The sequence below is a fragment of the Ceratotherium simum genome, chromosome 7 (assembly GCF_057802395.1).
Source record: "Ceratotherium simum simum isolate JZ-2026a chromosome 7, ASM5780239v1, whole genome shotgun sequence".
In the NCBI taxonomy this organism is placed as follows: domain Eukaryota; kingdom Metazoa; phylum Chordata; class Mammalia; order Perissodactyla; family Rhinocerotidae; genus Ceratotherium; species Ceratotherium simum.
The window spans coordinates 20,569,708-20,590,301 of NC_141906.1; the positions used below are offsets into that span (position 1 = coordinate 20,569,708).

Here is a 20,594-nt window from a genome sequence, read left to right on the forward strand (position 1 = left end):
AACTTACCTTTTAAGTGTTAATATTTTTAATATTTAAACGGTATGGTTAAATAGTCAACAGAAAACATTCTTTAACTATGACAGTGGTTATCACAATATAGAATTTTGGTTCTACTTCTGTTATGAGAGGTTTGGGGGATTTGATCGGAGACATAAAAGGAACTTTTCACTCCAAACAAATGGACTGAAGGTATATTTTATTATATAGAGGAGAGTAAAGGCGATAGTCTGCAAACAGACCTGAATAGGTCAAATATTAAGAGGAAAAAACATCAGCCCGACTGAGGGAGAGGGAAACATCCACATCGACTGAGATAGCAGCAGATTTGAATAGATCATATAATGAGAGGGAAAAACATCAGATCGACTGGAAAGGGAAACATCCACATCGACTGAAGGGAAATGACATAAATCAACCGGAAGGAGAAACACCAGGTTGACCGAAAAGAGAACATATCAAGTTACTTATTTATAACAAATCAATTACTTTACAACAAATCAATTACTCACAACATCCACGCCTCGCTGCTGGGAGAGTCCTGTCAATCCACACGGCTGGGCGGGAATCACACGTCCTGGGCAAGGCGTCCCTTCCACAGGTGGAACTCTCACCAGGCCTCGGTTTTCAGCAGTTTATATAAGCAGTTACAGAGTTTACAGAGCAAGCGTTCAATGTTTTTATGCACAAATGGTTATCAGTGGCATACGTGTACCGAGCCTTCTGGCTATCATCCCAGCCCGGCACTTGTGTATGTGCATTGTTTTCCCTGGTTATCGTCCCCGGCAAAGATGGCCAATCTGCCCCAGGCTGCGGTGCCCAAGGGGACTTGAAATTTTTACACATTGCAACTGTCTCCATGGGAGAAGGGCCAGTTCCCAGCACGCAGAAAGAAGCTTTTATATTTCTTTGTGTGCTGGTGGCTGTAGGTCAATGGAGTGGCCAAACATGGCTGTACTCACGTCAAGACAACTTCTACTTAGGTGATACTACCATTCCACCTCAGAAGGTTTTCTCTTATTTTTGTCCATTTATTCTAAATATAAAAAAGTAAAAAGATGTACCCAAACTGTTAACCAATGAGTGACAGAATCAAGATTCATAATCATCTTAATAGAATGAAACCAACAAAATTAAGTTTTAAAAGAGTTAAAAAAAAATACATTCTGCTGATCAAAAAATGGGCGGAGGAAATGAACAGACACTTCTCCAAAGAAGATATACAGATGGCCAATAGGCACATGAAAAGATGTTCAACATACTTAATCATCAGGGAAATGCAAATCAAAACAACACTAAGATATCACCTCACGCCCGTTAGAATGGCTATAATCACCAAGACAAAAAACGACAAATGTTGGAGAGGATGTGGAGAAACAGGAACCCTCATACACAGCTGGTCGGAATGCAAACTGGTGCAGCCTCTATGGAAAACGGTATGGAGATTCCTCAAAGAATTAAAAATAGAGATGCCCTATGATCCAGCCATCCCACTACTGGGAATCTATCCAACGAACCTGAAATCAACAATCCAAAGAGGCTTATGCACCCGTATGTTCATTGCAGCATTATTCCCTATAGCCAAGAAGTGGAAGCAACCTAAGTGTCCCTCGACTGACAATTGGATCAAGAAAATGTGGTATATATGTACAATGGAATACTACTCAGCCATAAAAAAAGACAAAATCATCCCATTTGCAACAACATGGATGGGCCTGGAGGGTATTATGTTAAGTGAAGTAAGCCAGAAAGAGAAAGACAAACACTGTATGATCTCACTCATATGTGCAATATAAACCAACACATGGACAGAGAAAACTATTGTGGTTACCAGGGGCAACGGGGGTAGGGGGTGGGCACAAGGGCTGAAGGGAGACATATATATGGTGATGGACAAATAAAAATGTACAACCCAAAATGTCACAATGTTAAAAACTATTAAAACATCAATAAAAAAAAGTATCATTAAAGCTATATGAGCACACAGTTAAAAAAAATACATTCTGACTTTATTTTTCAAAAATCTATTACACTTACACAGTAGGGGAGAACTTGGATTAACAGAAGTTCATGTGAAGATGATGTTGGTGTTTTAGTTGATTACATATTCTATATTTAGAAGCATTAAGGACTCTGTGTGTGGATGTCATTTTATTTTTTTTGGTGAGGAAGATTAGCCCTGAGCTAACATCTGTTGCCAATCCTCCTCTTTTTTGCTGAGGAAGATTGGCCCTGTGCTAACACCCATGCCCATCTTCCTCTACTTTATATGTGGCACACCTGCCACAGCATGGCTTGATAAGCTGTGCATAGGTCTGTGCCTGGGATCCAAACCTGTGAACCCCGGGCTGCTGAAGCAGAGCATGCAAACTTAACCACTATGCCACCTGGCCAGCCCCAGGAGATGTCATTTTTAAAACGGATGTGTATACAATTTGTGGAGGATCCAGAAAAGGGCAGTGGCAACATGATTATTGTCTTCAGAGCTGTCATGTGGAAAGTGTTCTTTCTGGTACCAGAAGGCAAGCATTTCCAATAAGTGGAGGTTACAGAGAGGGAATCATCTACTGTTGGAGGGAAGCATACTATAAATCAGGGACTGTGCTAACTCCTGCAAAGCAGGTAGTAATATTCACAATTATGCAGAAGGAAAAGCTAAGGCTCAGAGTAGTATCATGATACAACTATTTAGCACAATTAAATGGATGGTCTCTGAATTCTCTTTCACTGGGAGCAAAAGATGGGATGATCATTTTCTAGCAATATTATGAAAGAGATTTCTGCATTGGGTAGGAGGTTGCATAAGGAGACCTCCAAAGTCATTTCTAATGCCAAAATTCTTTGATTCCAGGACATCTTTATTAAATGGTTTTATGAATCATTGTAGTTTCTTGTTGACTCATTGCCATCACACTACATAGACTTAGTAATTTGGACTGAAATTGTGAAATCAGAAAATATTATATCAGCATATGTCACATAAAAAGGAAATTATTTTGTGAAACTTTGGTTTCATACATATACACACATACACCCACATATACATATCATGTACTGGGTCAATCCCATAAAATGGGAAATAGTGACTTACCTAAGGTGATGTGGATGTATTGAGGGGTGGAGGAGGGAGAAATAATACATGTGTTTATGAGGGGACATTAGAGTATAAATACAGTTTATTTCCTATAGCAAGAAGTAAAATAACAGACCAAACTGAAAAATCAAGAACTAATAGTATAAGCATGTTATTAAGAAATATGGAGGGCCAGCCCCGTGGCTTAGTGGTTAAGTGCGTGTGCTCTGCTGCTGGCGGCCCGGGTTCGGATCCCGGGCGCTCACCGACACACTGCTTCTCCGGCCATGCTGAGGCCGCGTCCCACATACAGCAACTAGAAGAATGTGCAGCTATGACATACAACTATCTACTGGGGCTTTGGGGGGAAAAAATAAATAAATAAATAAAATCTTTAAAAAAAAAATATGGAGATAAATCCTGGAAGAGATAGCTAAAAGATAAGAAAGAAGTTGTCTCTGGGGAGTAGAACTTCAGCATATAGAGAGCTGGGGCAGGGTCTGCTGTGAAATACTATTTGATTTTCTTTAAATGTACTATATTGGTAAAAATAAAAATGAATACAAATAATGTAGTATGTCATTTATTTGAAAATCTTAGCAGTCAGAGAGGAGGGGCTGTTTTCCTTGAGTATTTCCTTAAGACACTAGGAAACCAACAATACTGATTTAGCACCCCTCTGAAAGAAACTTTAAAAATTCTTCCTGTTTTTGGTACTATACCTTGTGTTGCTTTGTTATTTTAGGGACTCTAGTAACTTGTCAGCAGTATGGGCGCCAGCATCTCTGGGAACAGAGAATATTCTGGCCCCATACATTATTATCATCATGGTGGGGACCAGCAAGTGATGGCATGGCATACTTCCATGGCTTTACAGGCAGCCGAGGGCAGAAAATCTCACTAAAGGGGGCCGAGTAGGAGAGAGCATCCTGGTGATGCACGCGGTAAAGGAGAAGGCTCATATAAGATATTGCCGGCTATGCTCAGAAATCACTAGAAGAACTTCCGGGGTGTGTGTGTGTGTCCTGCCATAACCACTAGAGCCACAATCCAAGGAAACCATCATCACTGATGCTGTGTGTGACTCCATTTGTTCTCCTGGACTGGCGTGGCCTGGCAAAGTGCTGAGTAGATCAGAAAGGGTCGGGCAGAGAAATAAAGGGGCATTCAGTGAGCTATTTGATCACTGGAGGGGAAAGGGGGTGAGTGGGCTGCAGACAGAGCTGGCAAAACCTTAGTCCCAGATACATAAATTGTCACTTCTGCTTCCTAACCTCCTGACTTACACACTTAAATTTAGAGAAGGCTCTTCTTACTCTCCTGACCATCCCCCACCAGGGAATTTTTCAGGCCTCACAAAGAAGTGACAGGGCCCAGTCCAGGTGGGAGGGTGCACCTGGACCTGTGTCACTCCTTAAAAGGAATGAAGTAGGGAAACCTAGTCACAGGGAAGCAAGGAAAAGGGAGAGGAAGAGTAGGTAATGACTAAGGCCAGTCTTGCCTGTAAACAGAACAACTCCGATGTGACCTGAGGGTCTAGGAAGACCCTAGGTCAGAAATGTCCCCCCTCCTGCCCACTGTGGTGCCCCAGATCCCATATGTACTTCTTGGGGCATCTCAGCATCGCCCTCTCATGGTCAGAAAGGAATCAAGTAGGGATTCAAGTAGGTACCTAACTCTGAGAATGACCAGAGGAGCCTCTCCCATTCCTTTTCCCTTTTCCAGGTCCCCACAAACATTTATTGGTTTTTACTCTATCCCAGTCTCCAGGCACAAAGATGTTAGACCAGGTCTCTGCCCTCCAAGAGCCTGAAATATTTTGGTGGAGGTTGGGAATATAGAGGCAGATATGAAAATAATTTTACCATAATGGGCTAAATTAGGAAAGAGATCTGCACAAACACAGAAGGAGTACATTTAAGTCAGGGAAGGCTTTGTAGCTTAGATGACCTCTGACCTGAGGAAAAAATAAAAGTTATCTGGGTGTGAGCAGGGCAGAATGAGAGGAACTGACCCCTCCACTTCTAGTGCATCACCTAAAATTACATTCATTTTTTTTTGGTGGACATATACCTTCCCCAAACCCATGGCTCTCACATGCCAGTTCCTCCCTGTTACCCCTCTCCTTACAGGTGAGTCCCATTCAGTCTCCAGCCAGGCAACCATCTTAAGTCACACGCCACTCATGGCAGCCACATTCTATACTCTAGAACAGTGATGCCTAATATAAATATTAAATTTTCTAGTAGCCACATTTAAGAAGTAAAAAGGAACAAGTGTTAATTATGTATTTTATTTAACTGAATGTATCCAAAATAATTCAACCTTAATCAATATAAAAACAGTATTGAGAATTTTTCTTGTACTAAATCTTTGAAATCCAGTATATATCTTACACTTACAGCATATCTCAATTAAAACTAGCCACATTTCAAGTACTCAATTGCCACATATGGCTAGTGGCTACTGTATTGGACGCTGCAACTCTAAAATTCTGCCTAGACTGAATGTACTTGGTGTTTCTCCATTAAAAGAAGAGCTCGTCAGACTGAGGCATTACTATATATTTCCTCTAAGCCTCTGTACCCCCAATCAAGTCCCTGAGAACAATTTTGAAGAAGATAAGGCCTATGAGGTTTCAGCCAAAAAGTGAGCAGTGCCTTTAGACGCCAGACCTAGACAATTAACCCTAAATTGATCCCAAACTTGCTGATGAGTCAGCTTTTAGCAATCACAGATCCACAGTGCCTCACAGACACATTTGACCCCAGATGTCTCCAGGTTGTCCTCTGGCTAGCAGAACACCCACTACAAACATAGATACGAGTTCATTCTCTCCATATTGAGCCAAGAACCAGAGGCCCAGAAAAGGGAAGTGTTTTGCCCAAGGTCATTCAGCAAAAAAACTGTAGTGGTGGTGATGAGCCCTGCATCCTTTCCACTATCCCCACTCCACACTGTCTCCAATAATTGAAAAATATTTTAATTGGAGACATTGTGCCATCTCCAGGGCTCTCCTAAATTACCTGCGGAGGATGTGCCGCACGGGAATGACCAGTCAGCGCTCCTCCAACTCTGACCTAGGCGCCAGCGGCCCTGAACGGGATTGTAGCGCCGCGATCCCCCACCTTTTGGAGTCCTGGGCGGAGGAGGCTACTAGGGCGGTTCTTTCGCCAACTCCACACCTTCCAGAGCCCGGCCCGGCCCAGCCCAGCCCCGCCGCTGTGGCCCAGTTCCTGGCGGCTGGCCGGGCCTAGGCAGTCAGCCCCCAGCGAGAGGCAAGCGGGGAGCCCCAAGCGGAAGCCACACCCGCGAGGGCAGCTCACCGAGGTTGCTAGAAACCCCACGGGGAGCGGTGTCCGTGGGCGGCAGGTTAGTACCGGGCCCAAAGTGCTGGAGAGGATTCCCGACGCTCTGACTGGGGCTGGCCTTCCCGGGAAGGGATGGCTCGGCCGGTCCCACACCCGTCTCCACGCCGAGCACCCGCCCCGCCCGCGCCGGCGGGGATGGGCCGCCCTCGCAGCCATTCCTGGGGCTTAGGCTCTCTCCGGCCTCCGGGCTCTGGCAACGAGCGGCTTCGGCCTCGCAGGGGTCGCTGGAGGCCCCCATCTGAATCCCGGGCTTGCTGGGGGTCTCCCTGGGTGGGAGGCCTGCCCAGAGCACTGGAGGGTCACAGCCCCCGCTGCTTCCGCGCCCGGGAGACGTATCCTAACGCCTGCAAGCTCTGCGAGGCCGAGGCTGCCCGCCCAGAAAAAGACCCCGTCGGTTCCGGAGCCCGAGGGTGGGCCCGGCCGGCACCGGCGCCGCGCAGCCTCTGGGCCCTTCGCGCCGGGAACCGTTTCCGGGGCGGGGGCCTTTTGTAGCTGACCCGGCGCGGCCGGTGACGCGAAGGCCCAGGCGGAAGTGCGGGCGCAGGAGCCGGAGCCCGAGCCGGAGCCCGAGCCCGAGCCGGAGCCCCAGCCGGGAGCAGGTCTCGGGGGCTCCGGGCCGTGGGGACTGCTCGGCCTGGCAGCGATGGCGAGCCTCTGGGGAGGCCTCCTTCGTCTGGGCTCCATGCTCAGCCTGTCCTGCCTGGCGCTCTCGGTGCTGCTGCTCGTGCAGCTGTCAGACGCCGCCAAGGTGAGTCCCGCCCCGCCGTCGCTCCAGACAGGACCTCCCCCCCGTCTCTGGTCTGGCGGAAACTGGGTCTGTCAACCTGCCCCCCTCCCTATTCCTCCCCCAACCCTGACAGCCCGACCCCTAGCTTCACAGCCCTGGCAGACCCCCCACCTGTCATCCTCCAGACTGCCTGATGGCACTCTCGTCCCTGGCCCTGACAGCCTGACAGTCACCGCCCCCACTCCCACCCCCAGCCCTGACTGTACCCTCCTCTTTCACACCCTGATACCCCGCCCCCAGCTCCACCCAGCCCTGACCGTGCCCACGGCGCGCACAGCAACTCCCCCACCTCCTCGACGTTTCCCTTCCCAGTCCCGACAGCATCACCTCAAACTTTACAACTTCTCCAACTCTGAGAGCCTTTAACTTTCCACCCTTACACTCTGACCGTCTACCGGCGCCCTCCACCAGCCTCACAGACCATCCCTCCCCCATTCCCCAAGCCAAAAGGTTAGGAAGCCCCCCATCTCACAGAAGCCTTCCCTCTTAGGAACTAACTTATCTCAACTCTACCCTGAACAGATTCCCTTCCCATTGCCAGAACTTGCCTCTCCTGGCCGCCTTCCTTCCCAGTAAGACCTAGAGTCTCTCTCACGAGCCTAATATCCTCACCTAACTCCCTCCAGGACCTCTTGGCCTCTTTCTTGCCTTCTATCTTCCTGATAATTTAGTGGGTAAGGAAGGATCCAAACTACAGGAGAGGTGAGGTTGTGGCCTTCTCCCCTGCTCCATTTCTTGGCCCTTCTAGTCCCCTCATGTGTTTTCTAGTTCACTTCATGCCCCTGCCCTCTAGACCTGCCCTGGCCCCATACACAGGTGTGCTTCCTCCTTGATGAGCTAGCTCCTTATTGGGAAAAACAGAAGGAATTCACATTAATGTGATGGGAAAACAGAATGATATTTGCATTTTTTTAAATAGGAGCTTTAATCTATAATATCTTTAAATATAGGGGCTGGGAAAGACAGGTTACAGGCAGACAGATCAGGGGGTTTTGATGAGAGGTTCTTGATCAGGGGTTCTTTCTGAAATCTTCCCTACCTTCCACCAGGAAGAGGGACAGCAGCAAGTCTCCTGACTTTCAAAACATTGCTGGCACCCTCTGCATATCTCCTGTCATCCCTTTGAGTATTGTAATCATGTGTTTGTCAGTCTCCTTTCCTAGGGTGTGTCCTAATTACAGGCAGGGACCTCCTCTTATGCTTATCTGAATCCACCACATTGAGCACAAGCTCTGCCACTGAGCAAATGCTCACTAAGTGGTTGCTGAATGAGTGAATGAATTGTCATCAGCTCTGCCAGACATACCACCGTACACAGGAGCAGTGGGCCTTGTCCTCTGGCGCCTAATGAGCGACTGCCTTCTCAGATTTCCCTTTGCCAGGGAACATCTCTATTCATATATTTAGTCTCTTCCTCCACCTCTTGAAACTTGCTTTATCAATAGTTGTCCTCTCTATCTACCAGGGATTAGAAGCAGTTTTCTGGGAAGGGTAGACCAAACTGATCTCAGGGAGACTCAGGCTACTTCCCTTGTGTACTTCCTTTCCAATTGTAGCTGTGTGCCTCTGAAACTTCATCCGTTCTATAGGACTCTGGCCCAGCCCCTTTCATCCGTATCACTGCCTTTCTACCAAAGGGTGGAAGGATGGTGGGTAGAAGAATTGTGACTTGTTTTGTGAGTAATTGTTAGTTTGATTCTTCCCCATCCTTTTGTAATCAGCATTCTTATTTGCAGGCACAGCTGTCTGTCTACTGTGTCTTTCTACTGGCAGGTAGATGGTGGTATCATTGGCACAATTTGATTGTCATCAAATTGTAAATGTGATTAATAAGTCACAGACCATGTATTAGGTATTATTTCAACATAATTTTATGTAATATATAATGATTCATTAGCATTACCAAAAAGAACTTGTGGCTTTTAAAAACGTGTATCTTTTAAAGTTATTTAACGTTTTGAATGAATGGTTTTGGAATATTTAGCAGGGGATGCTTAGCAAAATGTATATAGTCCAGTGTTTTAAAATATTAATGATAAACTGTCAACAAGCTATACTAAGTTTCCGTTTTGGTTACAGAATTTCGATGATGTCCGATGTAAATGTATCTGTCCTCCTTATAAAGATAATTCTGGGCATATTTATAATAAGAACATATCCCAAAAAGATTGGTAAGTATTCAGATTACTGAATTACCTGTCAAATTTATTTCTGTGGTTGTCACTGTTAGCCTAGAATGTTCATCTAAAGTATTGTTTTCTTTTTAAGTATTTCTTTTTAAGCGGAAGTGTTGAATTCCATTTCCATTTGAAAAAGTAAGAATAAGGCCCTGAGTGCATGATGTAAGCCTAAAGGAACATAGCGAAAACACTAAGCCCCAGGTAGGGAGGGTTTTATATGGGGATGGGACTGAGTTTGTGTCCCCTAAACCCATATAGGACCCATAGCTACCTTCCTGTGCCCACTTAAATTTTGGTTCTCCCTGTTGCTTTTTAATGGAGGGTAAGCAAGCCCCGTTTATCTGGGTTATAATTTTTACAACTTGTAGGTTTTGGTGATATATTGCCAAACATAGGAGACTATGTTTAAAAGTGTCAGAAGGCTCAGGAAGGATTGGGAATGTGTTATGCATAAGAGTTTCCCAACTGGTGTGCCATAAATAGGTTATAGGTGTGCCAAGATGTTGATCCCCTCAGCCCTTGGGGTAATCAGGCAGGCCTGTGATGACTGGGATCCTGACTGGCTAGCCACCAGCAGCCTTCTCTGTTTATCCCAGTGGACCTCACAAATGATAGCTTTTTCTACATGTGCCATAAAATGGTGGGGAAGCAGTTGTTTTATAGCAGGATGGATGGTCTCCTTCCTGTGGAATTGTGATGTTTTATGGTTTGTAACCATAGAGGAAGATTGCCAGGACAGGCATAGAAGAAAAATAGCTCCAAATACCTACGTATTTTCACATGTACCTGATTTCACAGCTAAATAGCCCCAAAAGTTTGAAAGCAAAATTAAATTCATTTGGACACGATATTCCAAGCTGACTTTGAAAAGGGCAGCCTTTGAGCATGTTTAGTTTTTCTGATGCCATTGCCTATTCTTCGCATGAAATGCATTTAGGGTCAATCTGATATTGATAAGTATGTTCTGGAGAACTTCTTGTGAACTTCTGTGTTCCACTTTAAATTGTTTCTCATATTACAAAGTGATTTAGCTACATTCTTACAGGTTTTATATCAGCAAGTTATTTTATATGATATAAGAATGCTCAAATAAGTTTTTAAGTTATTCCTATAAATTTTCCAAATATATTAAGCACTTACAATTAGTTTATTCTATTATCAGCAATAGAATGTGATGCCTATTTCTTGAGTGGCAAATGAACTCACTCTTTAAGTGTTTAGCACTAATCTTTTCACTGACTTTTTGTCATTCCAGTTTCAGACAGAACCATATCTCATTCATCCCTGGTCATTGGTCAAAATGGGGAGCTTTGAAAATAAACAGTTGAAAATAAGACTTGTTTGGGATATTTCTTCCCTCTCTCCCTTGCTTCCTTCCTAGAATTTAGCCTTTTACTGGGGATAGGTTCCCAGTTTCACTGAAAGTTTTTAACTGGCTTTAGGCAAGTTATGATTAATCAGGATGTTATCGCTTTACGAGGCCTCCAATATCTAGCTGGCCCTAGAAATGTTTTTACCTTCTGGCCTCCATTTTATCCAGTTGTTAGCCTTAGTTCTTCATTGACTTATGCTGTCTGACTTGAGAAAAGTTTGAGTTCTCTGGTTTCTTTGGGGCGTGATTTAAAGCTGATAATGTCCTCCTTTGGGCACTAGGGGGAGGTGTTGCCTAGTTCCTAAAGTGGTTGAGTTCTGTATCCGGGTTGTGTGTTTGCAATGACTGGGCAGCCAGAACCAACCTTCCTGCTTTTCTCTCTCACCCTGCACAACTTTTGCACAGCACTCAGTATCTCTTTATTAAACTGTATTTGCACTTCAAAAGAAACACTCAATACTCAGCACTTAGATTCCCAAGTAATTCTTAGGTAAGCCTTCTGAAGCTGAAATAGGAAACTAAATAGAAGATGTCTCGGTTTTCCTGAGGTTCAGAGAGAGACGGGGGGCTGATATGGAGGCAGGAGCCCTGGATTCTGGTCGTATCAGTTGCTAATTTACTCTGTGACCCTGTGCAGGTGTCCTCTCTGAGCGTTGGGCTGGATGACCTCTATGATTCTGAGATAGACAGCCCTGTAACGGGATTTAGCTTCCTCTGCCCATTTTATGCCTGCACCCAGCTGGATACATTCCTGGTCTTCTATATGTTTGGAACAGGTATCACACACTTGTATGGTGTGAGTTGTGGAACCTTACCCTTATTTGAAATTCTACCAGTTGAGACTTATTTTTTCATTACTACCTTTGTTAAAATTAAATTACCTATTAAGGATAATCGATTGAACTTTTATCATTTATGCCATTTGGGGTTTTCTTTCTTATGCCACAGCTCAGAGGGAAGGGAACACAAAAAAGTATGTTTTGATAAGGCAAAGGGAAAGAATCAGCCTAAAGCATTGGGTGCCCCCAAGAAGGATGGGGGGAGTGAGACAGGATGCTCTAGTAGAGTTCTTGAGGCAGCAGAAATGCCTAAGGAAGAGATGATAAAAGGGAAGAAAGCTGCCCAGCAGCTGGCAGGAGGACAGGAAGCTTTGCCTGGGTTTGCTGAAGGTGATCAGAGTAGGCTCTTAATAGCTGAGGAGAGTAATCATTTAATTATTTCCTAGAATTGACAGATTTCCGGGAAAAGATTTTTTTGATAGAATTGCTTTTTCATAAGCCATAAATAAGTAGCCTGGAAAATGGGGGAAAAATAAACAAACAACATCCAACAACAAAAACATTCAGCCTTTTATTATTTTTTATATACTTCTTCCGGGTAATCAGTTTTCATTTTTAAATATTTTTGTTGTCCTAATCCTACTTCTCCATGCTTTTTCAATAGACTTTTGTACATTAAGAAAAGTCATTGTTTCTTACTGTGGCTTTGAGTGTTCAGTTTTCAGAGTTTCAGAATTTACCAACTGTTAAATGTGATTAGCCATTCATATACCACACTGTGGCAATTAAGAATGAGGTTAGTTAATTCATAAAAGAGAGAATCTTATATTTGAACCATGCCCCAGGTCACTTTAAATCATTTAAAACAGTTTTGCTTGGTAACGGAACAAGTCTAAATATGATTTGATCTGCTAAGTAGTTTTCGATTCCATTTGGGATTTTTCAGGTGCATTTTTGACTGTTAACAGTAGCACCTTTGAAAATAGCTGCTACGTACGTCTTTATGATTTCTTAGCAAATTGCTAATATTGAGAGAGGAAATGATATCATTTTGCTTATTGATTATTTGTTCCTTGTATTCTTTCATTGAGTGAGTTCAGAGATTACTCTGGATTTCAGGAAAATTTTGATCAGTGCAAGTAGAAAATCCAGGTTGGTTTAGGCAGTATTTTCCCTTTGTTTCTTCAGCGATTGCCTTCATGTTGTGGATCCCATGCCTGTGCGGGGGCCTGACATAGAGGCGTACTGTCTACGCTGTGAATGCAAATATGAGGAAAGAAGCTCTGTTACAATCAAGGTAAAAAATAAAATCTATCTTTTGTACTTCTTGAATAGTTCTTGATGGTGTCTAGCCAGGAAGAAAAGTTTGGACATCTGAATTCTATTTTAGTTACCTAAACTACTGCTGTTCCTCCTCCTCCCCACCACCCCCTCACCTGCTCCTTCCTCATCCCCAGCCCCAACTCTAAAAGGATGGGCGTGCTTTCTGCCTGCCTCATGGAGGTGCTTTGTGGATTAATTAGGATGTGTTAGATAGGTGTGATATGTGAAACGCACAAAAATGTCCCACGTGTAATTAGCATATCACAGAAAGATATCCCAGCTTCTCTGTGGGCCATGTATGCCAGAGGCTAGTGAAAGAGCAGCGTGATGGGGCCTCTTCTTCTTGCCCTCTCAACCCTTAGAAAAAAATTATATAGAGAATGACTATTCTAGAAACATCATTTCTGGATTTTAAAGTTTCCTATAGGAAAAGGAATGTAGATTCCTCTCAGCACCATTTGGACCTCTAATGAGTTCAATTACTTTATTATGGTGGCTAACAGTTCTCCCCAGTTTTTTTATGTGGAGCTTTCCATTCTTTCCCCCAAAAAAGGCCTCATCGGGACCCTGTGGTGGGCAGCTGTAACAGTTACAAAGGTTTCTGTTGTGACTGACCCAGTGGGAGAGCTCCTGCTCCAGCAGGGTGCTGTCCTATACTGTACTGTTTTATTTTTTAACAAAGTTTTTTATGTGTAACTTATGTACCCTAAAAGTCACTCATTATAAGTGTACAATTGTGTAAATTTTAGCAAATTCAAAACAATTTTTTAAAATCCAGTTTTAGAACATTCCCATCACCCCAAAAAGTTCCCTCATGCCCATTTACAGTTAATCCCATGCCTACCCCCAGCCCTAGACAGTTGCTATTCTGCTTTGTGTGTCTACAGATCTGGGCATTTCATATAAATGAAATCCTACAATTTGTGGTCGTCTGTGACTGGTTTCTTTCACTTAGCATAATGTTTTTGAGGTTTATCCATGTTGTAGCATGTATCAGTACTTCATTTCTTTTTATTACTGAATAGCATTCTGTTATATGAATATACCACATTTTGTTTATCCATTCATCAGTTGATGGACATTTGGATTATTTCCAGATTTTTACTGTTGTGAATAATGCTGTCATGATTATCTGTGTACATGTCTTTGTGTAGATATGCTTTCCTTTCTCTCAGGTAGCTTCCTTAGAGGGGTAAGTTTATGTTTAAATTTTTAAGAGACTGCCAGATTGTTTTCCAAAGTGGTTGTACCATTTTATATTCCCACCAGCAATGTAGGAGGGTTCAGTTTCTCCACATTCTTGCTAACATTTGGTATTGTCTGTCTTTAATTACAGCCATTCTAAGGGGGGGGGGGTGTCACACAGTACTTTGTGACAGCACACGTGAATTAAGACCTCAAGAAAATCACTGGGGGGCCAGCCCAGTGGCATAGCAGTTAAGTGCACACACTCCACTTCGGTGGCCCAGGGTTCGCAGGTTCGGATCCTAGGCGTGCACCGATGCACTGCTTGTCAAGCCATGCTGTAGCGGTGTCCCATATAAAGTAGAGGAGGGGCACGGATGTTAGCCCAGGGCCAATCTTCCTCAGCAAAAAAGAGGAGGATTGGCATCGGATGTTAGTCCAGGGCCAATCTTCCTCAGGAAAAAAAAGAGGAGGATTGGCATCGGATGTTAGCTCAGGGCTAACCTTCCTCACAAAAAAAAAAAGAAAAGAAAAGAAAATCACTGGCCTAAAATGTATTTTTGTATATCTAAATTGATCTAAAAGTATTCTTTTGAAATTCATCTGAATTACATTTTCTGTTAGGGTTCCTTTAAGTTATCTTGACAGCAGTGCTGCTGAATCTAGGACACTGTATCCAGGTGAAAAAAGAAAACTGCTGTGCTAGCAGTGGTGACAAGTGATTAGCAGTAGGTGAAGACGGAGTTTTGAAGACTCACAGAAAGATCCCAAAGACAAAATGCTTGCTTGCTTCTTTTTCTTTAAATAGTGCTTTGGTGAAGAGTTGAGTATGTTTCTTATGTTGGAATCTGGTTTGTATAGAAATCCTATATGCTTAGCTTTACTTTTATTATACAAAATTCTGATTTCTTGGTTTGAACAGAAATGTAACTTATTTTGAATTTCCTTTAGGTTACCATTATAATTTATCTGTCCATCTTGGGCCTTCTACTTCTGTACATGGTGTATCTCACTCTGGTTGAGCCCATCCTGAAGAGACGCCTCTTTGGACATTCACAGTTGATACAGAGCGATGACGATGTTGGGGTAAGTTTTTCGCATGCCCCAGATGTTCATGGCCAGTCTGTGTCACCGTCTGAGGTCAAGTGCAAGAGAGAAATAGTCGCATCTAGATGTTCATGTGATGGAGCAGATCCTCAACTGGAGAAGCTCAAGACAGTTCTAGTTTTAGCATGTGCCTCTTTGTGAGGATTGCTCTGTAGAGCCATAGATGCGGTGGTTTAAACTGATGATCCTTGGTGTGTGTACTTACAAGGCCTTGCCCTTCAGTACCAAGGGCACAATTTTCATTGCCTTTCCCTTTTTACATTGAGAAAAGCATTTGAGCTAGTTCTCTCCCAAGCTTCTGAACACCTTGCTGGTCAGCATCACCAAATATTTCAGAAGGCGAAGAGGCTTTAGTGAGGGGAAGCAAGAAGACCGTGATGCTCTTTTCTTAATGAAGTGCAGCTTGATAGCCCACTGATGCTCTCTATTTCCTGTTTTCCTCCTTCTTAAAAAAGAAATCTGATCTTTAACTCTAGAGAAAAGTAAAACCATCACTGCCGATTCTCTTCCTATCTTTAAAACACATTTATATTTGTACATTTGGTTGGTATAATCAGTATATAAATTGTTTTTTGGTCTCCTTTTTGTGTTAACATTACTTTATTCAAAAACATCCAGAAACATAGTCCACAACTTGTTAATCAGTATAGGTTAGAGAATTATATTGTTTTGTTGTTATCCTGTTTGGGCTTGTTTCCAGATTTTCCACTATTTCATTATTATATATATAATTTTTTTTTTAGAAATTACTTTTTATTTTGGATTACTTTATTGGACTATGTTCCTTAAAGTGGATAAAACTCAGTAGAGTTTCAACAACCAATTCTAAAAGCGAAAGCCAGGGTGAGCCCTTGCCACCCATAGTCAAAAGTCCTTTTACTCTGGGATGGCTTGTGGACCTGTTGGTAAAAGATGGGAGAAGGGATCCTGACTGGATGGCTTGGGTTATAACTATAAACAGAGCCTGCTTTTTGAGCAATACATTGTTATCTTATGAATATCAGTTAAGAATATTCAGCTTATGTGGGCAAGATTTCATTTTTGTTTTGTCAAGAACTTTTATAGAATCACCTCTGTTTGCCTCTTTCCCTTGCTTCCTTTATTAATTCAACTAACACATAATGAGTAACTTTTTCATATCAGATACTGTGCTGGGTACTAGGAATAGAGATGACTAAAACAGAAACAGACATGTAAAAGAAATGATTAATAATAGTATGTTTCCACCTTATATTTCTAATCATATAAGAAATGCCTATTTATTTTTGAAGAATTCCAGGAGGGGACTGATAGGCTGGAGTTCTGATGTGGTCAAAAACCAGGCATAGTGGAGCTAATGGAGTGAGAGAGCTTAGAAGGACAGGAGCTTGTGCACCAGAAGCGTTAGTCTCTCAAATACTGTTCCCGTGTTCATTTTCATTCACGTATGACAGGTTTTCTCAGCCTCAACAGGATTGAAATTTTGGGTCAGGTAATTCTTTGTTGTGGGGCGGCGTCCTGTTCATTGTAAGATATTTAGCAGCATCCCTGACCTCTAGCACCTAGATAGCACCACTCATCCCAATCATGACAATCAAAAACAACCACAGACATTGCCAAATGTCCCTGGGGGGAAAATCACCCCCAATTGAGAACTAGTCACATATGAAAATGTTATGTATCAAAGAGCACATAAACCATTTTGTTATTGCCACATAGCTAGAAAGTCTGACTTAAAACTATATCTTTTGCAACGTTAAATATCTGGCTCCTGATTTTAGGAATAGACAATATAATACACACAGAACATAAAGGAAATGATGCACAAATGTAGGAAAGGCATTCGATTGGTGGGGTCATGTGCTTAGTAACCATTTTGTCCACCAGTGATTGATTCTCTGTGTATGTTGACCATTTGAGAACGTTGTCTCTGAGAGGCCTGGCTGACTCTTGCACATCTGTTAATCTGATTCTGGGCAGAGAGGTTTCCTGACCAGAGCTGAGAATTTATGATAACAACTCTAAACAAAAAGAAGATAAATTTAAATTCCTACAATTGTTGCTTATCCAACATGAGAGTTCTTCACTATTTATGGTTTTTTTTAAATGCTTTTGTTAAATTCTCAACTTCCGTTTTCATTTTTTTCCACTTTTGTTCAGCATAGACCATTTTAAATCAAGTGAGTTAGTACAAATAGTTAAGAAGCTCACTGCAAGTAGTCATAATATTTACTGTATCATATATCCATGACACATCATTGCTATTATCAAAGCATTACATTAAAACATGTTTTGTATTTATTGTAATTTTATCAGGTGTAAAAAGAACAAACATACAAAAGGGTAAATCTGTTTGCATTCTCCCAGCATCCATGACCATGAGCAGCTAGTTCAATCTTGTTCTGATAGGTGGAGAACAGACCAAAAGGATTAACTGGTTTGTTTAGTCCTTTAAATTTGTTCCTTAAGAAGATTTTTCTCCCCCTACCTTGAAGAGTAGATAATAGGACTATGAAATTGAGAGGTGTTCTGCTGGTAAAATACATCCTTCTTCCCAGACTTGTTTATGTCAAAACAAATCAATGGTAATAATATTTTATATACAAGTTCATTGGAGCACCATATTCTATAATGTCATTTTAATCTACCTGAACAAAATCAGTGTGTTAAGACAGTATGACCCCATGTCAAGGTTAGGTGAGCTAAGTCTTAGTGTTTGTGCTCATTTGTTAGATGGCCTTGGGTAGGTTTATTTCCTTAGGGGAAATCAGGTAATCCAACAACTTTAGCCTTCCTTTTTCCTCACCATCTTCCTTACATCTTTGAAACATTTTAAACTGTATGGAATTATTTTTATTATTTTCATTTGTAAAGTTAAAAATAAAAATAAATGGGGTTTGCACGAGCTGTTACTTTATTCAAGTGAGAAGTTGAGACGATTTTGGTAAAGAAGGCAGGGATAGATTCTTTATAGAAAACTCATTGATGTCTTTGAAATGTAGACATTGTATAAATGTCTTGCTATAAAAAGAAGATCAGGTGTTACAACACCATATAGTTATAGTGGTATATATAGTTATGTGGTGTGTGTAGCTTTCCATAGACATGCTGACTCCTGCCCTGGATATATGATAGAGCTTTTGCAAACATGCAGAGCAACACAGTATTGTTTCTTTCCTAGAGGCAAAGTTTAGTTTAAGAGGTACGAATTGTGACTTGGATCCTATATTGGAACATTTAGAAGCTTTGCTAACACAGGGTTCAGGAAAAAGGGATCAAGGAAAAGGCAAACAAAAGCAATAAATTAGTATTGAATGCTCTTTGTCATTTAGGCAGCTGTGTTTATATCTCAGTCATAGATTAGCGTGGTGGTTTCCTGTGTGATGACTACAAACATCCAATGGCATTGGTTTACTTTGCCTAGGATAGGTGTGTTTGCTACACAGATACCTGGATAACCCTTCAACAGCCTCTTTCCTAAGGCAGCAGCTAATATAGACGCCCCTGAGTGCTCAGCAATGAAAGGTTCGAGTCTTATTGAATAGATATGCTGTAGTAATAATTCCTGACTGTCCTTGGTAATAGAGGGTAGTTGTAGCACTTGAACTGTGTCTCTTTTCATTTCAGATTGGAGAAGGGAGGAAATGAGAAGGCTTTTGGAAACCAGTCCATTTAGTGTATGTGTTAAGAGTGCAGGGAGAGATTAAAACCAACCAAGATAAGATCCTGTCAACTCATTTCCCAGGGTGAATGTGGCCCCAAGCTGGCAAGTGTCAATTCTAATATAATGAGAGCCAGGAAATTAAGAGACAGGTTAGCTATATACTACTGGATAAATCAAGGAAAAGCCCTACTTTCCGTATCTGTAACATGTAGATATTAATATGAAAATATATTTTCTTTCCCCTACTCATCAGGGAAGGCTTCCCTTTAACATAAATGACCACTGTCTTTGTCTTGGTCTCTGCTTCTCAAGGGGAAATGTCTTTGGAAATGGTGACTCATGGGAACACTTCACAAATACCTCCTCATCGCTCATGCTACTTGAACCACCTATTTCTGTAGTTGAGTTCATCCTACTTCGGCAGTTGGGTGCCTAGGAGTGCTTGGCCAAGTAGATGGTCTGTGGTTTGAAAAGTCCAGCTGCTCCCATCTGTGTGGTTGGATAACTGCTGTTTTGTGTTTGTGTTTTACATTGATCACGCCATCTCTGATGTTCTCCATCCTTGGACTTTTAGGATCACCAGCCTTTTGCAAATGCCCATGATGTGCTGGCCCGCTCCCGCAGTCGAGCCAATGTGCTAAATAAGGTGGAGTATGCCCAGCAGCGCTGGAAGCTTCAAGTTCAAGAGCAGCGAAAATCCGTCTTTGACCGTCATGTTGTCCTCAGCTAGTTGAGAATTGAATTCAAAGTGACTAGAAAGAAACGAGGCAAACAAATGGGAAAAACTGACTGAGTTTTCCTGGGTTTTGTTTTAATACCCTGTTGATTTCACCAACTCTTGCTGGAAAGTTCAAAACTAGAAACAATAACGTGCTTGGCATTTTCTTTTCTTGTTAATGTATTAATAGAGACATTTTTAAAAGCACACACCTCAAAGTCAGTCAATAAACCTTTTCCTGTTTGTGACTTTTACTAATAAAAATGTCTGCCTGTAAATTACCTTAAAGTCCTTTACCTGGAACAAGTGCTCTCTTTTTTACCACAGTTTTAACTTGGTTTCCAAGATAATTTTCAGGTGGTTTTTGTTGTTGTTGTTGTTGTTGTTAGGGCAGGACAGGGATGCGTGGGAAGTGCTTAACATAACTTCTCTCGAGTCACTTTAGTAAACAAACTTTTGTAAATAGACTTTACCTTCTATTTTCAAGTTTCATTTATATTTTTCAACATAGCCAGCCTCATCAAAGCCCTGACTTACCCATTTGAATTTTGCATTGACTATATTATCTAGGTATCTGGTTGGCCTGTGACTGCACTTCATGGCAAACTGAATCTGAAATGCCTGGTGGCTCATCACAAAATGCAGCCTTTCTTCCTGTACTGTGATGTCTGATGCAATGCATCCTAGAACAAGCTGGCCATTTGCTAGTTTACTCTAACGACTAAACATAGTCTTGGTGTGTGTGGTCTTTCTCATCTTCCTCTAGTATCTTTAAGGACAAATCCTAAGGACTTGGACACTTGCAATAAAGAAATTTTCTTTTAAACTCAAGCCTCCCTGGATTGATGACATACACGTATTTGTCAGCATTTCCGGTCAGGTTGAGAGGCAGCTGTTTGAGTTCTGGTGTGCGCAGCTTTGAACTAGGACTGGAGTTCTGAGTGCCTCCCTCTGAAAGGTATAACAGTTACTGGATAACTGGCTTTTTCTTCCTCTGGCCTCTTTGGAATGTAACAATAAAAATACTTTTGAAACACCTACCCTTGTGTCTATGGCTC

At 42.2% G+C, this 20,594-nt stretch overlaps 1 protein-coding gene across 1 annotated transcript; it reads left to right on the forward strand.

Moving 5' to 3' along the window:
- The first annotated feature begins 7,044 nt into the window (after nucleotides 1-7,044).
- TMEM9B (TMEM9 domain family member B) lies at nucleotides 7,045-20,576 on the forward strand. The gene is made up of 5 exons (XM_004418416.3): nucleotides 7,045-7,190; nucleotides 9,309-9,400; nucleotides 12,749-12,857; nucleotides 15,020-15,154; nucleotides 19,393-20,576. Exons 1-5 carry the CDS (start codon nucleotides 7,086-7,088, stop codon nucleotides 19,546-19,548), a joined length of 597 nt encoding a protein of 198 aa, XP_004418473.1. The 5' UTR covers nucleotides 7,045-7,085; the 3' UTR covers nucleotides 19,549-20,576.
- The last annotated feature ends 18 nt before the right edge of the window (nucleotides 20,577-20,594 follow it).